Here is a 15,053-nt window from a genome sequence, read left to right on the forward strand (position 1 = left end):
TCTCATAGCAAAATGCTAGAGGGGATAAAGGTGGTCAGTAAACTGTGTGCTGCTGCACAGTCAATCTAATCTTTTCAAAGCTTCACCACGTGTCGGCTCATTAATAATGGTGGTCTTCATTTCCATATGAGAACTGAACTTGAGACTAAAAATTTGAGCTTCTGTTGTTGAGTTGAAAGATTTCATCTTTTAACTGGGTGAAGTAGCTGCCTCTTATAACTTACCTTATTTTATCTGCTTCATTGGGGCCCTCCTCTTGTGGGTTTGGGGTTTTTTTTTGGTTGGGTTTTTGTTGTTGTTGTTGTTGGTTGGGGGGGGGGGGTGTTCTTCTTTTTCCTGGCTAAAGGAAAAAGGGTGAGGAATTCCAGATTCCCCCAGTAGCTGTCTAGTTGCAAATATCAGATCCATAGGGTTTGTTCCAGTGTTTGTTCGGGAACCACAAGATGTCACTACTTCTTCCATAAAGCTCTTTGCTAACTCTGAAGACAATATAAGGATAACTTCCCAATGGGCTAGATCTGTATCTCTTGCATATGGGTATACCAGCTCCATTTTGAACGATACTTCAACTGTTTTTGCAATGATTCTGAGGTATTATAACTGAGTCAAGAAATGTGTTTGCTGGACTACCAGCAAAGTACCAGAGGGCGACTTCCAGAGTCAGAAGACAAGTAGCCCGTTTAAAGGAAGTATAGTATTGCCAGGAGATGGATAGCCCTGTTTCAGCTGGGGTGTGTATGGGCACTTGCCTGTGAGGAGTTGGCTGCTTTACTGAAATGTGCTGTGCAGAAAGCTGTATCTTCTGTGGAACAGAAGGGAGGGAAGAGTGAAGAACCAGGGATCGTATGAGCTTTGAACTTGCATGTGGAGAAGGTGAGGCTGTTTAAGAAGCGTTGGTAGATTGAATTGCTTTTCTGCACCTCTTCCCAGAGCATACTTCCCATCTTTATTGACTCTGTGCTCTTTTCTTTCTACAGATGTTTACTTCATTGCAACTTTGTCGTTCTTGTGGAAAGTCACCGTCATCACTCTGGTGAGCTGCCTTCCCCTCTACGTCCTGAAGTACCTGAGGCGAAGGTTTTCTCCCCCAAGCTATTCGAAGCTCACATCCTAGGGCTGTTCTCCTTGCACACCAGAGACAAATATTGCACATAGCTGAGAGACAAAGTCATGTAGTTGTTACTATAACGAATACGTCCGATATTTGCATAAGGATCATGTGGTAATCTCTTACATGCTGCTTTATTGAAAAAAGACTTCACAACTACCGTGAACAGAAACCTAACGATAAAAGGGAATTTTTTTGAGAGTGGAGGCACTTGTTAGTTCATCCAGTTCTTTTCACTTTTGTTCAACTTAACTGGGGTCAAATGCGCATAACTGCAACGATGATGGGTTTCTCATGCATGGTTAAAAGCATCTGAAAGCTGCTAACTGACCTTGGAATTTGCATTTGACAAATTTAAGTTACTTTTTAAGTATTTGTGCTGTTCCTTGCATTGTGTTATGTTGTTTTATATTATTTATCATTTTGATTCAAGTAGTTACATTCTTTTTACATCTTGGAAATCCCTTAACGTAGGTGATGCACTGTACTGGTGACAGCTGATTCCTGATTTATGGCATGCTGTTTCCATAATGGGGCTCCAGCATGTCGGATCTACACACACTTGAGAATCTGAGCGTGTTTGAGACTTTCCTTCAGTTGAAATGTGGTCACCCCAGTGATTTTGGAGGTATCCAGCTGCTGATAAATACGGAGAAATGTACTCCAAAATGAAGAAATTCAGTTTTGTTTAGCTTTTCTGCTTCCTGTTAAAAGGAGCTGTTGACATAATGGCTTTACTCTGTATTTATTTGTATAGGAGAAAATTATCTAAACTAAAGCAAATCCTCTTTGGAAAAGAAATTTGCAGTTGATCAGACTTGAAATGTGTCGACAACGTGAGAAGAGACTCGTACTGTTCTGCAGACAATGTGGCAGACGTGTCTTGAATCCTTGGAGACTCAAAGGAAAGGTCACAGAGCTGCTGCTCCTCACAGCTACACGAAATCTGTTTCCTGTTAGGGCGAAACTGCGAAGATGAGCTGCAAATAAGCTGAGGCACTCCTAGGTGGGTGTTGTTCATGACACGCTCCCTGCAGAGAGGCAGTTTTTGAGAACCTTGCACTTGCTTTGCTCTAAAAACCAAACTTGAATCGCAGAGGCAGGGGTGGGGTTTGTACGAAGGCATTAGGCTCGTGTGCAGAGCAAATTTACTTACTGATTTTTAATTTTCAAAAATGAAACTCAATGAGTTCTGTTTTTATAATAAGCATTGGCCCACACTATAACACTATGAGGAGAGCAACACATACTTAGGCTGCTCAGGAGAATGACAGAGTTATGGGAACCTTTTACAGTTGGGTCCGTGCATCAAACATGGATGAGCTTTTAGTGGCAGCCATCCTCATCTGATGGCTGTTTAGTCTGTGCTAAATTAGTTGCTTGCTGTCTCATTCTCACATCATAAAAAACACCGTTGGAGCTGGCAGTGCTTGGTGCCGTTGTTGGTCGGCTGCACGGAGCAACCAGGAATGGTAGAGCCCAGAGCCTGAGCTCCCTTCTCCTCTCTCAAGGCAGCCCTTCGAGGTCAGGGCAGCCGCACTGGTGTGAGGAGCAGAAGCTCCCCGGTTGTCTCTGTGCCATGCTGAACCTCTTTAATGGACTGCCAGCTTCTGTTGCCATTGCTACAGGCATTCCACTGTCGCAAGCAGCACAATGCTGCATTAAAAGGTCTGGTGTGAAAATCAGTGGAAAATGGGAGCGTTGTTTTAAAAGAGCTGGAGTCTCTGTTGACCCATAGTGGTACGTCTTGAATTTTCAGATCTAAGATAGCCGTGGCTTGTGTGGTCGATGTGTGGTAATTGCTCAGGGGAATGTTTTGCATAACCTGACCTGCCTTCCTTGCTCTCAGTTCCTGTGAGTAAATATCAAAGAGGAGGGGAAGCAAGTTCCAGAAGATATAAGGAAAAACTGGATGTGCTTCATAATGCATGTGGATCAGGGCGAGTGGAACGTGCAAGTTCGTATGGCCTTGTCGTTACTTCATGTGGGGGAAGCTTTTTTGATTTAGAAAATTATGTTTCAAAATGCTTCAGGAGTAAGAACAGCAAACGCTCTTTAATCTAACACACTGTTTTGTCTTTTGTGCCGGTCTTCTGATTAGGCTCTTGTCTGAAGTCTTGATAAACTTTAGAAACATCCTACAGACTAAGGAAAGATAATTCTTAGTATTTACCTTTTCATAATGTTTTGAAAATTTGCCTTTCTTTCCTTATCTTCTAATTTTTTTTCCTAAAATAATAATAATTATATATATTTCTGCCCATTTGACACGCATGTTCATGTTGGGAAAGGCCCTACAAGTCCAACGCTTCTCAGTGATTTGTCTCGCAGAGGAAAAGCAGTGCCTGAACAGCCCATTTGTGGGGGAGTTGGGCAGCAGCCTTTTGTGAGTTATGCGACTTTGCCAAAAAGGTATTTAATGTTGTCTTTATCATGACTTGCTACAGCTCCGGGGTAGTGTCGGCCATGCAGGTGTTCTGGAGTCCCCAGTCAGCATTTGAGTTAAGTAGATTTAAAGTCAAGAATCAAGAATTTCTTTTGTGCAACTTCTTGTGACTGAGAAGTCAAGTCCCTCTTGTCCGTTGGCAAACACGTCACAGTACACGTCTTTGTAAAGCCCTGTCGCTATCTAGTGTGTATTAGTAGTTAAATGTCCTGCAAGAATAACAGTGCCATGCTACTGTATGTAAATATCTGAGATGTATATATGGTAGAATTCACTGTTTCCTGAAGTCAATACAGTTTACACTGAGTGGACCATATTTGCAAAATACTAGCTTACACCAAGACAGGGAGTGAATTGTGATTTCGGTTGTATTTATTGAATCATAACTTCAATAAGGAACGCATATTTAGTGGAATTGATAGTAATCTGTAGCTGTGTTTTGGGGTGCGAATTATATTCCTTTGCAGCTAGTTTTTTTTTGCGCAAGGTTGTAAATCCAGGAAGTAATTTCTGTCTGGGTATGCGCTGCATTTTTTTTAAAGCAATCAGAAAATTAAAACTGCCATCTAACAAACAGCAGGAAAGAGGAATGATTGTCGTATTTTTCAAGTTTAGCACTTTATGTCTGCAATCTATTTCTCTTAAGTTATTTAAAAGATGTTTTTAAAAGTGAAGTTTAATACCTATGTTCATACTTACTGTACATTTGAATAAATGGATTCTCTGCTGGAAATCTAATCATTTTCCTCTAGTATGCTCATAATTTGTGCTTATTGGGAGTGAAGCATTGTTTTCTTCTGTGCAGTATCTTGTTTGTAGCCTTACTTAGTGTTCTTCCTATTCCTTTTTTGTTCTGGTTTACGTACTGTAGCAGTTCATATAACTTGTGTGCTTTGGGACTGTGCTCCACGTGATGCTGTAGGGTAGCGCTGTCCGTCTCCCAGTGTGCTCTTGCTTCCCACGGCTGCTTTAGGGAAGCCAACGCTCGGTGCTGTGCTGCTGCGGTGGTTACTTGACGTGGAGGGTTTGTGACACGCACTGTTCTCTTCTTGCATCTCTGCCGTAATTTCAGGTGTGTCGCAACCCTCTTCATTATTTTTTTTTTCTTTAACTCTATATTTGTTTCCTCCGTAGAGCTTGTCCTGTTTATCTTTGCAAGCACTTGTTTTGCTCAGCTTATAGTGCAATTGAAATGCAACATTCTGTATTCAACAGCAGCAGCTTAAATCTGTGCAGGGTCTTATCCGAACTGGGCTGGGGAGCGGCGAGTGACATCCCTGGTGTCCCCTCGGTGTTCAGAACTGTGTGCTGAGAGCTACAGCTGTGGCTGGACGAAACTGAGCAGCACCAAAGGCGTTGTTTTCCTGTGGTCTCCTCGGCTGTCACAATTAAACGCTGTGATGACCTCTCTCGTCCTCTGCAACTGCTGAGGAAAATTTTGCTATAGTTGAGCTGCGTCAGGGAGCCCCAGAGAGTTAGATAGGTGAAGCCCTAAAGCTTGTCTTTTGGCTTTATCTTTTGAAGAAAGCTGCTGCACCATCTGATGCATCATAAATCCTTGGTTTGCACAAGCCGTGCTCTAAACCAGGTGTGTGAGCTACTACTGCATGCAGCTCACCGTCACAAGTTCTTTGCGCACAACTGTTCGGATGGGGTTTGACTCATCTCCGCAGTTGCTGGGGCCAGTCCAGTGCCTGCTAAAATCTTCAGCGTGAGCTGGATGGGCTCTTTTATTTATTATTAGTTATTTCATAATTAATAAACTCTTTGATTTGCATGAAATCCTGGGTTCTACAGCTTTGCCAGTATGGTCCGTTACTACTGCCTACTACAACTTGTGTACTTATATGCCTTTGAGAACATTTTTAATTGTTAAAATTGTTAAAAAATAAATGTTAAGTTAATTTAATTTTTAATTGAGAAATGGATTCTGGTGTCAAAATGATATTTACTGTGATGCCGATGTTTTGTACCTGTCATCTAGTTACAACAACATGTAAATACTCTTGATTCAAGAGAAATATGAATGCCAATTATTTATTGTTCTGTGGAGTTATATGTTGCAGATGTGTAAAAACTTAAAAGGGAATGTTGTAAAACAAGGTGGAAAAATAAATTTTATGCAACTTCTTTACTTCATCCATATACACCATGTACGATGCACCTGAGTTAGTCCTGGCGTGATCAGCCCAAGATGTGTTTTGGCAGAATTGTAAGTATATAGGTTAAGTTGCATTGTGGCCCTTTAACTTGGCTACGTGGGAGGTGCACATCTGAGAAACGGTCAGTGCTTTCTGCTCAGCAGTGTAGACCTGCTTCATTAATTTCTTTGTTATAAACAGTTTCTAACAGGAAAGGAGGTTTTTTGGGGGGGGGGCGGTGATTGTTGATTTTTTTTTTTAATTTTTTTTTTTAAGTATTGGTGTAAGCTTTTGCCGCCCTTCACTTCATTAGTGACTTCTTGCAAGATTGCTTTCTGCAAGTCGTCCGAGCAATGTAAGGGTGTGGATTAGCTCTGTGAGGAGCCCAGGAGCTGCTGCTGGCCCCGCTGCCGTCCTGCCACCGCCCCGGCGAGAGGGCCTGGCCGCTGTCACCACCAGGTGGAACTTCAGCCCCGGGCTGCGCTTCGCTGCTGCCTCTCCTACAACCAGTTAGTCCCAGAGTACCCAACTGTCCCGAGGATTTTAAACAAGCCCTGTCATGTGTAAGTTCAATTTCAAGAGACTCCGCTCGTCCAGGAAGTTTTTGGTCAAATCGTCCTCGCAATTTTTGGCGCAACCCCAGTTAGGGAGAAGGTGGTCGTTCCTGCTGGTACCCACTGCTGCGAATTAGGAGAAAGTCTTTCGTTTGAAAGATATATATGCTGCTCTTGGAAAAGCAATGATGCAATAGCATTGGGAACAGCTATTTCTGGAATGTTCTCATCACTTGAACGTTAGATTAAGTAACTGTCTCGGCACAGCAGCAGTCCCACGGCTGGGGCTGGCTGCCCCGCTTCTGGGTCAGAAACGGGGGGAGAGGCAGGAGTTTAACACTGAATATTCCCCACAGGGGAAGCTTCAGTGGCATTGATTAAGAACACAGTACGACAGTTTTCTACCAAAAATGTAACAGAGCATAAATGCTCTCAAAAAAAAAAAAAAAAAAAGAAAAAGTTTTTTGAATAAAGTAAATCTATAACTTGGGAGACTATTTTACTAAAGCAGTGATAAACTATCCCTCAGATCATTAAACATTTAGTAAAGATTTTCTTTTAGATTCTATAGGATGCAATTGCCAGCATCTTAACCTTTTTCATTATTAACTTTTTTTTCTGTAAAATAGTTAATGCAAATATTAAATAAACAATTTTTGTGATGTTTGCACACATCAAATGAATGCTGTAGACTCCAGAAATTACAGTAACAGACTTCACTCCCAAGTGTTACCAATTTCCCACTCTAAATGGGTTACATAAGCCCTAGTTAGTGGTTCTTTTAATTTATGGACGGTTTCTTTTTAATGGTGAAATGTGTAATTAAAAAAAGCTAGAAATAGTTTTTCTAAACTCACTCTGGAAAGGGAAGGAGAATTTCTGCAATTTTTTTTTTCACCCAAACATTGCATAATAGTAGAAATGTCAAAGATTTCCATGGGGCTTAATTTCATTCTTCATGTGGCTGTGGTCATACAAGAAGTTTGAACACTGCAGGGGTTGGCAGATTTTTGGAAGATCACGCATCCTGGGATAAGTTTTCAGCCTGGGTTTTACCAAAGAATGCCTGGCCTTATTTTTCAAATTGTGGTTGTATTATACACTAGTGTGTCTTTTTTTTTTTTCCTAAAAAAAAAAAAAAAAAAAAGGTGCTGGCTGGTAATTGGGTATCTCGCTACGGTCCTGAGCCTTACATGTTGTATGAAGATGTAGAGAAGCTTCCCTTTACCTTAAACCATTTGGAGAGAAGAAAACCTTGTCGATACGCCCTGTCTTTGCCTTCTGGTGGCTCAGGTGATGGCAGCTGTGCACCTTCTCCGCCTCTTTTCCGTTGTATTAAATGTCGTCGTCATGATAAATCTTCACTAGCGGAAGGTAACTGCTCCTGTTCCCGTTGCACAGGCAGGAGATGGGGGCAGAGAGAACCTGCGGTCTCCAGGCTGTGCCCAAAGCCCATGGCAGAGCATGGAGTGCAGAACAATATTCTTTTGATTATTAGACTTTCTCCCCACCTTAAACGTTGGAGTCAATCCTATAGGAAAGTTACTTATTCCACAGAGTACTCAGATGTCTGTTTTTAAATTAGGAATGTGATTGCAGCCTTCAAAAAAAACATCTTTATGATACGGAGTGTTGATAAACCCCAATCCAAAAATTTTGCCGGGTTCTTCTATCTTAAACCTGGAACCGCAGATCCAAATTCCATCTGTGCTAAATGTTTTGCAATGCCTGTGAAAGCAATGCGTTTCAGAGAGCGTGAGCAGCAGCTGGCTGCAGAAATAGCATCGCTGCAACTGCAAAAAGGTAATGCAAGGAAAAACTTTGCGGAGTGTGACGGCAGTTACCAGCGGCACTAAGTCCTGGTCCAGCACCTATTTAAGGTCAGCATCAAAACTGACGCTGTGGTCTCCTTGGGCCGTGAGCTGGCATTTCCTGGCCTTAAAACTCTCTGGGTGGTGTGGGGCTCTCTAGGTTACGTGGGGAATCTCTGAATTTATGCTGCTCGTAATTAAAGTTATAGATGATCGGCATCTTGCAGGATCTGGCCTTCAGAAGAATGTCCTTCCCTCTGCTGCTCTCCCTCCCTTTGTGGCCTAAGACCTAACTGCTAGTGAGTGAGTGGGTTACAAAAAAAGGGCTTTAAAATAATTGCATTCCCACTTTAAAGCCTCCCTCTCTTGGCTCGCTGTAATTGCGCACGTAAGGAGGAATACTGTGTGCTGTTCGGATTCTCTCACAGAAAGAAGTAGTAACAAGAACAATCTGTGCGAAAGAATTTAGCGCATTAAAGATGGGGGTAATAGTCATTCTCATTTGTCCTTTTATGTGAAACAGATTTTATTTTAAATGTACACTCTGAGTAGCTTAACCATATCCAGAAACTTGTTTACCAGGGTAAAAGTAGAATTACCCACAATATAAATTAAGAGCATGAGTAGAGGTGAATTGATTATCCTGCCTGATTCTGCTTAGTCGGCTCAGAAGTGGTCCCGGAGCACACACCTTGGTGGGCACGTGGAAGCGGGTGCCTCCTGTGCTTGAGATTTCACCGGACAGCATATTTACTCATGTGTTTCACATCTGCTCCAGAAAAGCTGTGTTGTAGCTCTGCTGTAGGCGTTGTATTTCTGTGCCGTTAGACACGGATCTGTCCTGTGCTGGCTCTTCTGTTTTTAAGACATGTCACTTCGGATTCATGTTGCACAGCGGCAGATTGCGCCGACGTGTGACGTGTCAAAAAGTGATGCAAATTGCTATTGATCGGGATTTCTATTTAAAATGAGAACAAACCATTTGTCGGGGATAGCGTTATACAAAATGCCATGTAATGGTCTTGATGAAGCATGTTACCTGCTCCAGCAGCAGTGGTGTAACTGCCACGGAAAGAAACGCCGCTTGGCACTGAGCCCATGGGAAAGGCGAGGGATGCTGCCCGCAGAGGCAGAATTCCTCTGCACCCTTTATAAATTTGAGATTAAGGTTTTGAATAAAAGGCACATTTATGAGGATCGGCATTCCCTCTGTCAGTGGTTTCCAGTGAATCGCTGCGTCCTGCCTCTGCCGTTGCTGTGACTGCCGGCCTGGACCAGCGCAGGCAGAGCCATCGCCGTCACTCTGGAGAGGAAGGTCCCGCGTGTGAATCAGCTCTCCTGGGCAGGTCAGGGTGCTGATTTGGAACTGGGAGCTTGAATGGGTTGTGCTTACCGTGTTTTATTACCTTCAGCTTTGATCTTGTTCCGAGAGTTAAAGGATAGGACCCTTGAGGAGGGAACTCTGGACCGCAGCAGACACTGAAGCGGCTCGTCGTCTTGCTGCGAGGGCAGGGGCACCGCCAGCCGTCCTCTCGGCCCCTGTGAGGTGGGATCTTTGCCCTGGAGACGTTGCTGGAAATGTTTATTGCTCTTCAGCTGCACCTCTATTAGGCTCCATCCTGTTGTCCTCATGTTTGACAACCAGCACACCATGAGCTGTAACGTTTCGGAGCCCTAGTGAAGAGCAGCCAGCGTTTTAAGCTCTCTCTAGCCAGCATTTTAACCTCTCTCTTGCCAAGGCTTCCTTGGCGCGAGCCTGCACCGCGAGCGAGGCAAGCTCTCGCTGCTGGAGCTGCGCTGGTGCTCAGCAAGCCCGGGGAAACCCCAGCACCACCCTGCCCGGCCGGGGTTCGCCTCCCAAATTCCCCCTGGGCAGCATCGTGGGTGTCAGCCCTCGCAGTGCTCGTGCCTGATTTCCATGTGTGCGTACACATTGCCTTTGCGTGTAGATGTAATTACAGATCACTTGATTTGCACATAAGATCCTTAATTTAATTTTTAACTGTAACTGGAGCAGTTACATCCTGCTGTTTATTAACGTAGCTTTAATTATTTAGTATGCCATCTTGGCTTCATTCTAGCCTGGAACAATTACTTCAAGCCCAATGACAAGCAGAAGAATCATTTTAACACTGAAGGTGAATAAAATTAAACGAGCAATGAAATGTTTTCACCTAAAATGTGAGCTGGAAACTAACACTGCTTCTTCCCTTTATCCATAGTTCTGTGTCCAAGGTAAATAAAATCCCTGGAGAAGGGGAAGAGCAGTTTTAAACAGGGTCTACGCTATTGTTGGCTGCTGTGAGCTGCTCCGAAGAAGCATTTATCAATCATGCACAGTGTGGCATAGGGACTTGGACCTCCTCCACCCTGACAGCTGGGCTGTAAAATGAAGAAGAAATGTCTAAAAGACCAAGGTTAGGTGTTATCAACCCCTCATCTATCTTGCTTTCTCCAGGTATGCCTCTTTCCAGTCTCTGGTATCCTTTTATTTATTTGTCAAGATGCATTGCTGCCTTTTAGCTGGATCAAGATAAATTAACCAAAGTGACAGTTGAAACTAGTGCCAGAATTTCTCAGGCAACTGTCCATAGACTAAAGTTTGATTCAAAGCTGCCCAGTTTTGCTTTTAGGACGTTTCAACCCTCCTGCTGATCAGATTTTGATTTCTGATCTTTCCTGTATACAAGGAGAAATAATCCAGAAAACAAATTTTCTAAGTGAAATTGGTATTTGCAACACTGATCCATAAGGAGAAAATCCTTCCGAAATCAGGTGGAAAGCAGCGCGTTGTGGTGGTATCTTGGTGGAGGATCCACGGCTGGTGTAAGCTGTCAGGTCACGCTCATCTACGCCCGCACACAATCCTCAGGGTTTGTTCAAGTCCGAGTTTAATTCTTGCGAGTCCTCATTACTGAAGTGCGGAACTAATTTTTACAGGTGCTGTGTTCACCATAAATAGCCTTCGCAGAAAGAAACATCTTGTATTTCACATGTGAACGACAGCTATTTCCTTCAGCAGCCTAGGTGTCTTTTGTGATCTTTCACCGTCAGGATACCGTGCAGGGCGGTGATTTATACGGGTTCCCACTCTTCTTTCTTTCAGCTCCCGTTGCCATTCCGGCTCCGAAGAACATAATGCCACAAAGCCTTCAGTAACCCAGAGCCTGGAGGAAATATCAGGTGTTAACATCCAATAAAAAGCTAACACGCTTGAATGAACTGGAATTGCAAGGTACCTCTTGTACGGCCCAGGCAAGGCCTGACCTAATGCAGGGTTTTATGATGGTGGCAGGTAAGGACTAATTATGGACCCTGGACTCCATCATGAGCTGGCTTGTCAAGTTAACTTACCGACTGGAGGACCTACGATTACATTGTGGGGGCTTTCTGCTCCTTTGTATAACTGAATGCAGTTGCTCCTGAAGAAACATAGTGAGTAAATCTGAGGTGCTGAAAGAAATACTGCACGAGAAATTATGCTGTAGGGAATGTTTTCTATGCTTTGGGGTAAATTAATGACCGGGTTTGGATTTTTTAGGGGGGAAAAAAAAAACACAACAAACTTTGTGCACAAATACATACTTTAAAATATATTTTCTTTCAAACACCAACTATTTTAACAACAGTGTAAATCAGATTTTACAGACCACATATTTCAAGTATGAAGTTCATTAAATGTGTGAAATTCTAGATTAGCTGCCGGGTGTGGCCAGAGCCCCAGTAATGAATCGTAAATTGTATTCAGGTTGTAATATCAGATTCCCTTGCCCTGGCGGTGATATTAAGGGGATAAACCTACCTTTTCAAAACAGTCATAACCTTTCTTTATTATCTTTATTTAGTTTAGCCATCATATGATATAGTGAAGGACTGCATCAGTGTTTCCATCCTGAACCTAACGTACAGGTGTCTAATTGGATTAGTTCGTTGTTGTTATTATTAATAAACCAATTTATGTCCTAATGTAACTGAAACTAATGCTATCTATTTATACATGCATTTTTGCCAGTGCCCTGATAGCAGGTGGTAGGCTGTCTGTAGATACAAGAACATTGCTCTAAACTGCCATTTACTCTGCCCTTGCATGAAAGAATCACTTTATGTCGTGAGAAAGCAGCGTGACTTTGATTTGCTGTGTTTTGGAGTTATCCACCAGCATAGCTGTATTCACCAGCTGAGCCAGGAGTGAAGAGGTGTGGGCATTTGAGTCCAGGTGTTCTGTGAGCGTGGTGGGTTTCATAGTCATCTTCTGGGTCTAGGTTTGCTAAGTCCTTCTGGGACTAGCTTTCAACCATGAACGCTTTCCTTTTCTGAAGGCTTGGCAAACCCAGCCCCGCTGGCGAGGCGCTTGCTGCTGTGTGGTACCTGGAGAAAGGTCCGTGCTGAGACCTGTGAAGCCCCTGGTGCGTGGACATGTGTCCCTAGGCGATGTCAAACCCATGCCTGAAAGGAACAGCTGGGGAAAAATGCTCATAATCGCCTGCAATCAGAAGGACCTCTTCAAATTCCTACCTTGGTTTTCTACAGTAACTCCTTGGAAGGAGAAGGGGAGTTGAATAGCTGGGAATAACAATTAATTAATGATGCCGTTCTCATTCCACAAACTCTTCTGTGAGCTGGCAGCAATGTGCAAAAGTGACCAGCTCTTCCTTGGTACTGTTGTAACAACTACCGTTTCGGGGACAGGATCCCTGTTGTGTCCCGCTTCACCGGACCCAGCAGGCAGGAAAGGATGCCCCGCGCGCGTCTGCCCCAGGCAGGGCCCGGGACGGAGCGGCCCAAGGGCTGCTGCAGGCTGAGCCAGGCGCCTGTGACCCCGCGGCCTGCTGCCAGCCAGCCCCCCCCGGTTCCTCCTCTCCCTTTTTTCCTCTGCTACGCAAAGGGAAGGAGGTTCACAAGCCACTTCTAATCCCGGCATGACTAATAATGGGAATTTCCCAGGTAACAAATTTTGATGGGGCTAAAAATCCAGGGTTAAGGAGTTAAAGAATTGGCGTTTCTCCTGCATGGCTGTTTGTTGGAGGTGTGTTCCTGAAGCGTGGCCTGCTGGCTGCAGGCTGACACTGGCTTAAGCTCTGCAAGAAACAGGTAAATGGTAGCGTGTGGTTTACCTGCCTTGCCCACACAGAGAAGCACCTCCCCAGCTCCCAATGTGACTAATGTTCCTCCGCATTACTCCAGCGAGTAATTGCTCTATTTGGCTGTCTCTTCTCTTTTTTTTTTTTTCCCCTGAACCTTAGCTTAAAATCTTGGAAAACAAAACAAAACACTGTGGTTTTATAAGCTTAAAGAGAAAATATCTTTGGCAAGAAACTAACGTATTTACAGCCTCATCCAGAGTTCTTATTTGTTTAATTAGTCTTGCTTTTAAAACAAGGTTATAGTTCAATTTTATCCTACGTGCTCCTCTGCAAAAAGCCTCGGAGCTGCTAACCTAGTCATTGGTAGTAGTTTGTAAGGCTGTGCCAGTCTGGAGGGCTTAAGTGTTCCCTGAAAACAATGTTTGATGTTTGGGTAAAAGCGCAGATCATAGCGTATAAACACCCTGCTTTGCACAAGTTTGCTAAATCAGGGCTCACCGAGCGAACTGCAGGTTTGCAGTAGACCTCGCGCCATTTACGGTCCAATAAACCAACGTCTTGCTTTTTGTTCCGAGCTGTCACGTCTGAATCCTGCTTGCAGTGTTCCCGATCCGCCTGCACCGTCCCTGCACCTCGCTGTTCCCGGCTGCTCCCCACGATCCCGCCGGGAGCAGCCCCCCCCCCCCCCCCCCCCCCGGCGGGGGGCGGGCGGGGGGCCCCAGTGGTTTCATCCCCCATATGGATGTGGGGAATATAGGTAAACTCTCGGATTTTCAGCTGAAAGATCGGGTTTGCCTTCTGCCCGGGCGTGAAAAAAGCCTCCCGGGAAGACTGACCCCCTCCGTGGTACCTAGCGGGCCATCCCGCCCCGTTTTCTGTCTCCCAGGCAAATGAATTTCCGTGCCTCTAAAGTTCCCTAGCCGAGAATCAGTGCGGACTCTTGGCAAATCGAAGGAACCAGGGTAGATCTGAGCGGTGATTTCGGTCCCAGAGGCGAGGTGGGAGTCGCGGTGGGACGCTGGGCCACTGCAGGGGGGGTTGGGGCCGCTGCGGGGCCGGGGGCTGCTGCGGGGCCGGGGGCTGCTGCGGGGCCGGGGGCTGCTGCGGGGCCGGGGGCTGCTGCGGGCCGGGGGCCGCTGCGGGCCGGGCAGGTCCCGGGCAGCCTCCCCCAGCTGCGCGGCAGGCTGAGCCATGCGGCTTTTCCTTGGGGAGAGGGAAAAAAACCCAAAACAAGTCGGGTTTTTCAGGCTGCTGAGGCTCAGGATCGGTTTTCCTACAGCTGCAGGTGCAGATCTGGTACTTCTTTCACAGGCAACCTGACATGAGGGTGTCGGGCATTTCCATATACAAGTGGTTATGAACCTGTGCGACTGCTTTGCAAGCGTGCTTCGCTGTCTGCAGTCCTACACATCTCTAGGAGACGGACACGGTAATAGGTAAAACGGGAAATTACAGCCTAGGATGGTACTGTATCAGGCCAGCTGAATTAATTACATCCCCCTGGTCCCCTAAGAGGACACCAATTCAAGAGCTGCCTGACTAAAGACAGCGAGAGTGGGTTCAATGAACAGTGATGTTCAATGGGTGAGTTGAAAGACATCTATTTTTTCCTTTACAGGAAATTTTCGAGGGGAGGAGGAAGAGAAAGAATGTTCTCTACACTTTCTTCAATATCTTTTTTAATTTGTGGTTTTGTTTTCTGAGGTTGCCTTTGTTGAGGAAAAAATAAAATAAAAAAGATGTCACTCTTCACTTATAAAAATTATTTTTAATGTTCACAAACACAATCCGTTTACCAGAAGCCAGTTCTTAGGGAAAAAAACCACCACCACCAAAACAACAAAACTACCTTAGCTCAAAAAATAGCCTTTCAGTTTATTGAGTTTTGTTGAAAAAACAGAAAATTTCA

The 15,053-nt window shown here is 44.6% G+C and overlaps 1 protein-coding gene across 1 annotated transcript in view; it reads left to right on the top strand.

Annotated features, from left to right (window-relative positions):
* Positions 1 to 5,693, top strand: part of ATP9A (ATPase phospholipid transporting 9A) — a 65,854-nt gene extending 60,161 nt beyond the window's left edge. Inside the window, exon 28 of the mRNA XM_087749984.1 lies at positions 978 to 5,693. Within this exon, the coding sequence (XP_087606110.1) occupies positions 978 to 1,114 (137 nt within the window). The 3' untranslated portion in view covers positions 1,115 to 5,693. The remainder of the gene's footprint in view (positions 1 to 977) is intronic.
* Positions 5,694 to 15,053: the final 9,360 nt, after the last annotated feature.

Source organism: Nipponia nippon, unplaced genomic scaffold (assembly GCF_047370975.1).
Source record: "Nipponia nippon isolate SJK-2023a ecotype South Korea unplaced genomic scaffold, ASM4737097v1 scaffold_13, whole genome shotgun sequence".
Lineage (NCBI taxonomy): Eukaryota > Metazoa > Chordata > Aves > Pelecaniformes > Threskiornithidae > Nipponia > Nipponia nippon.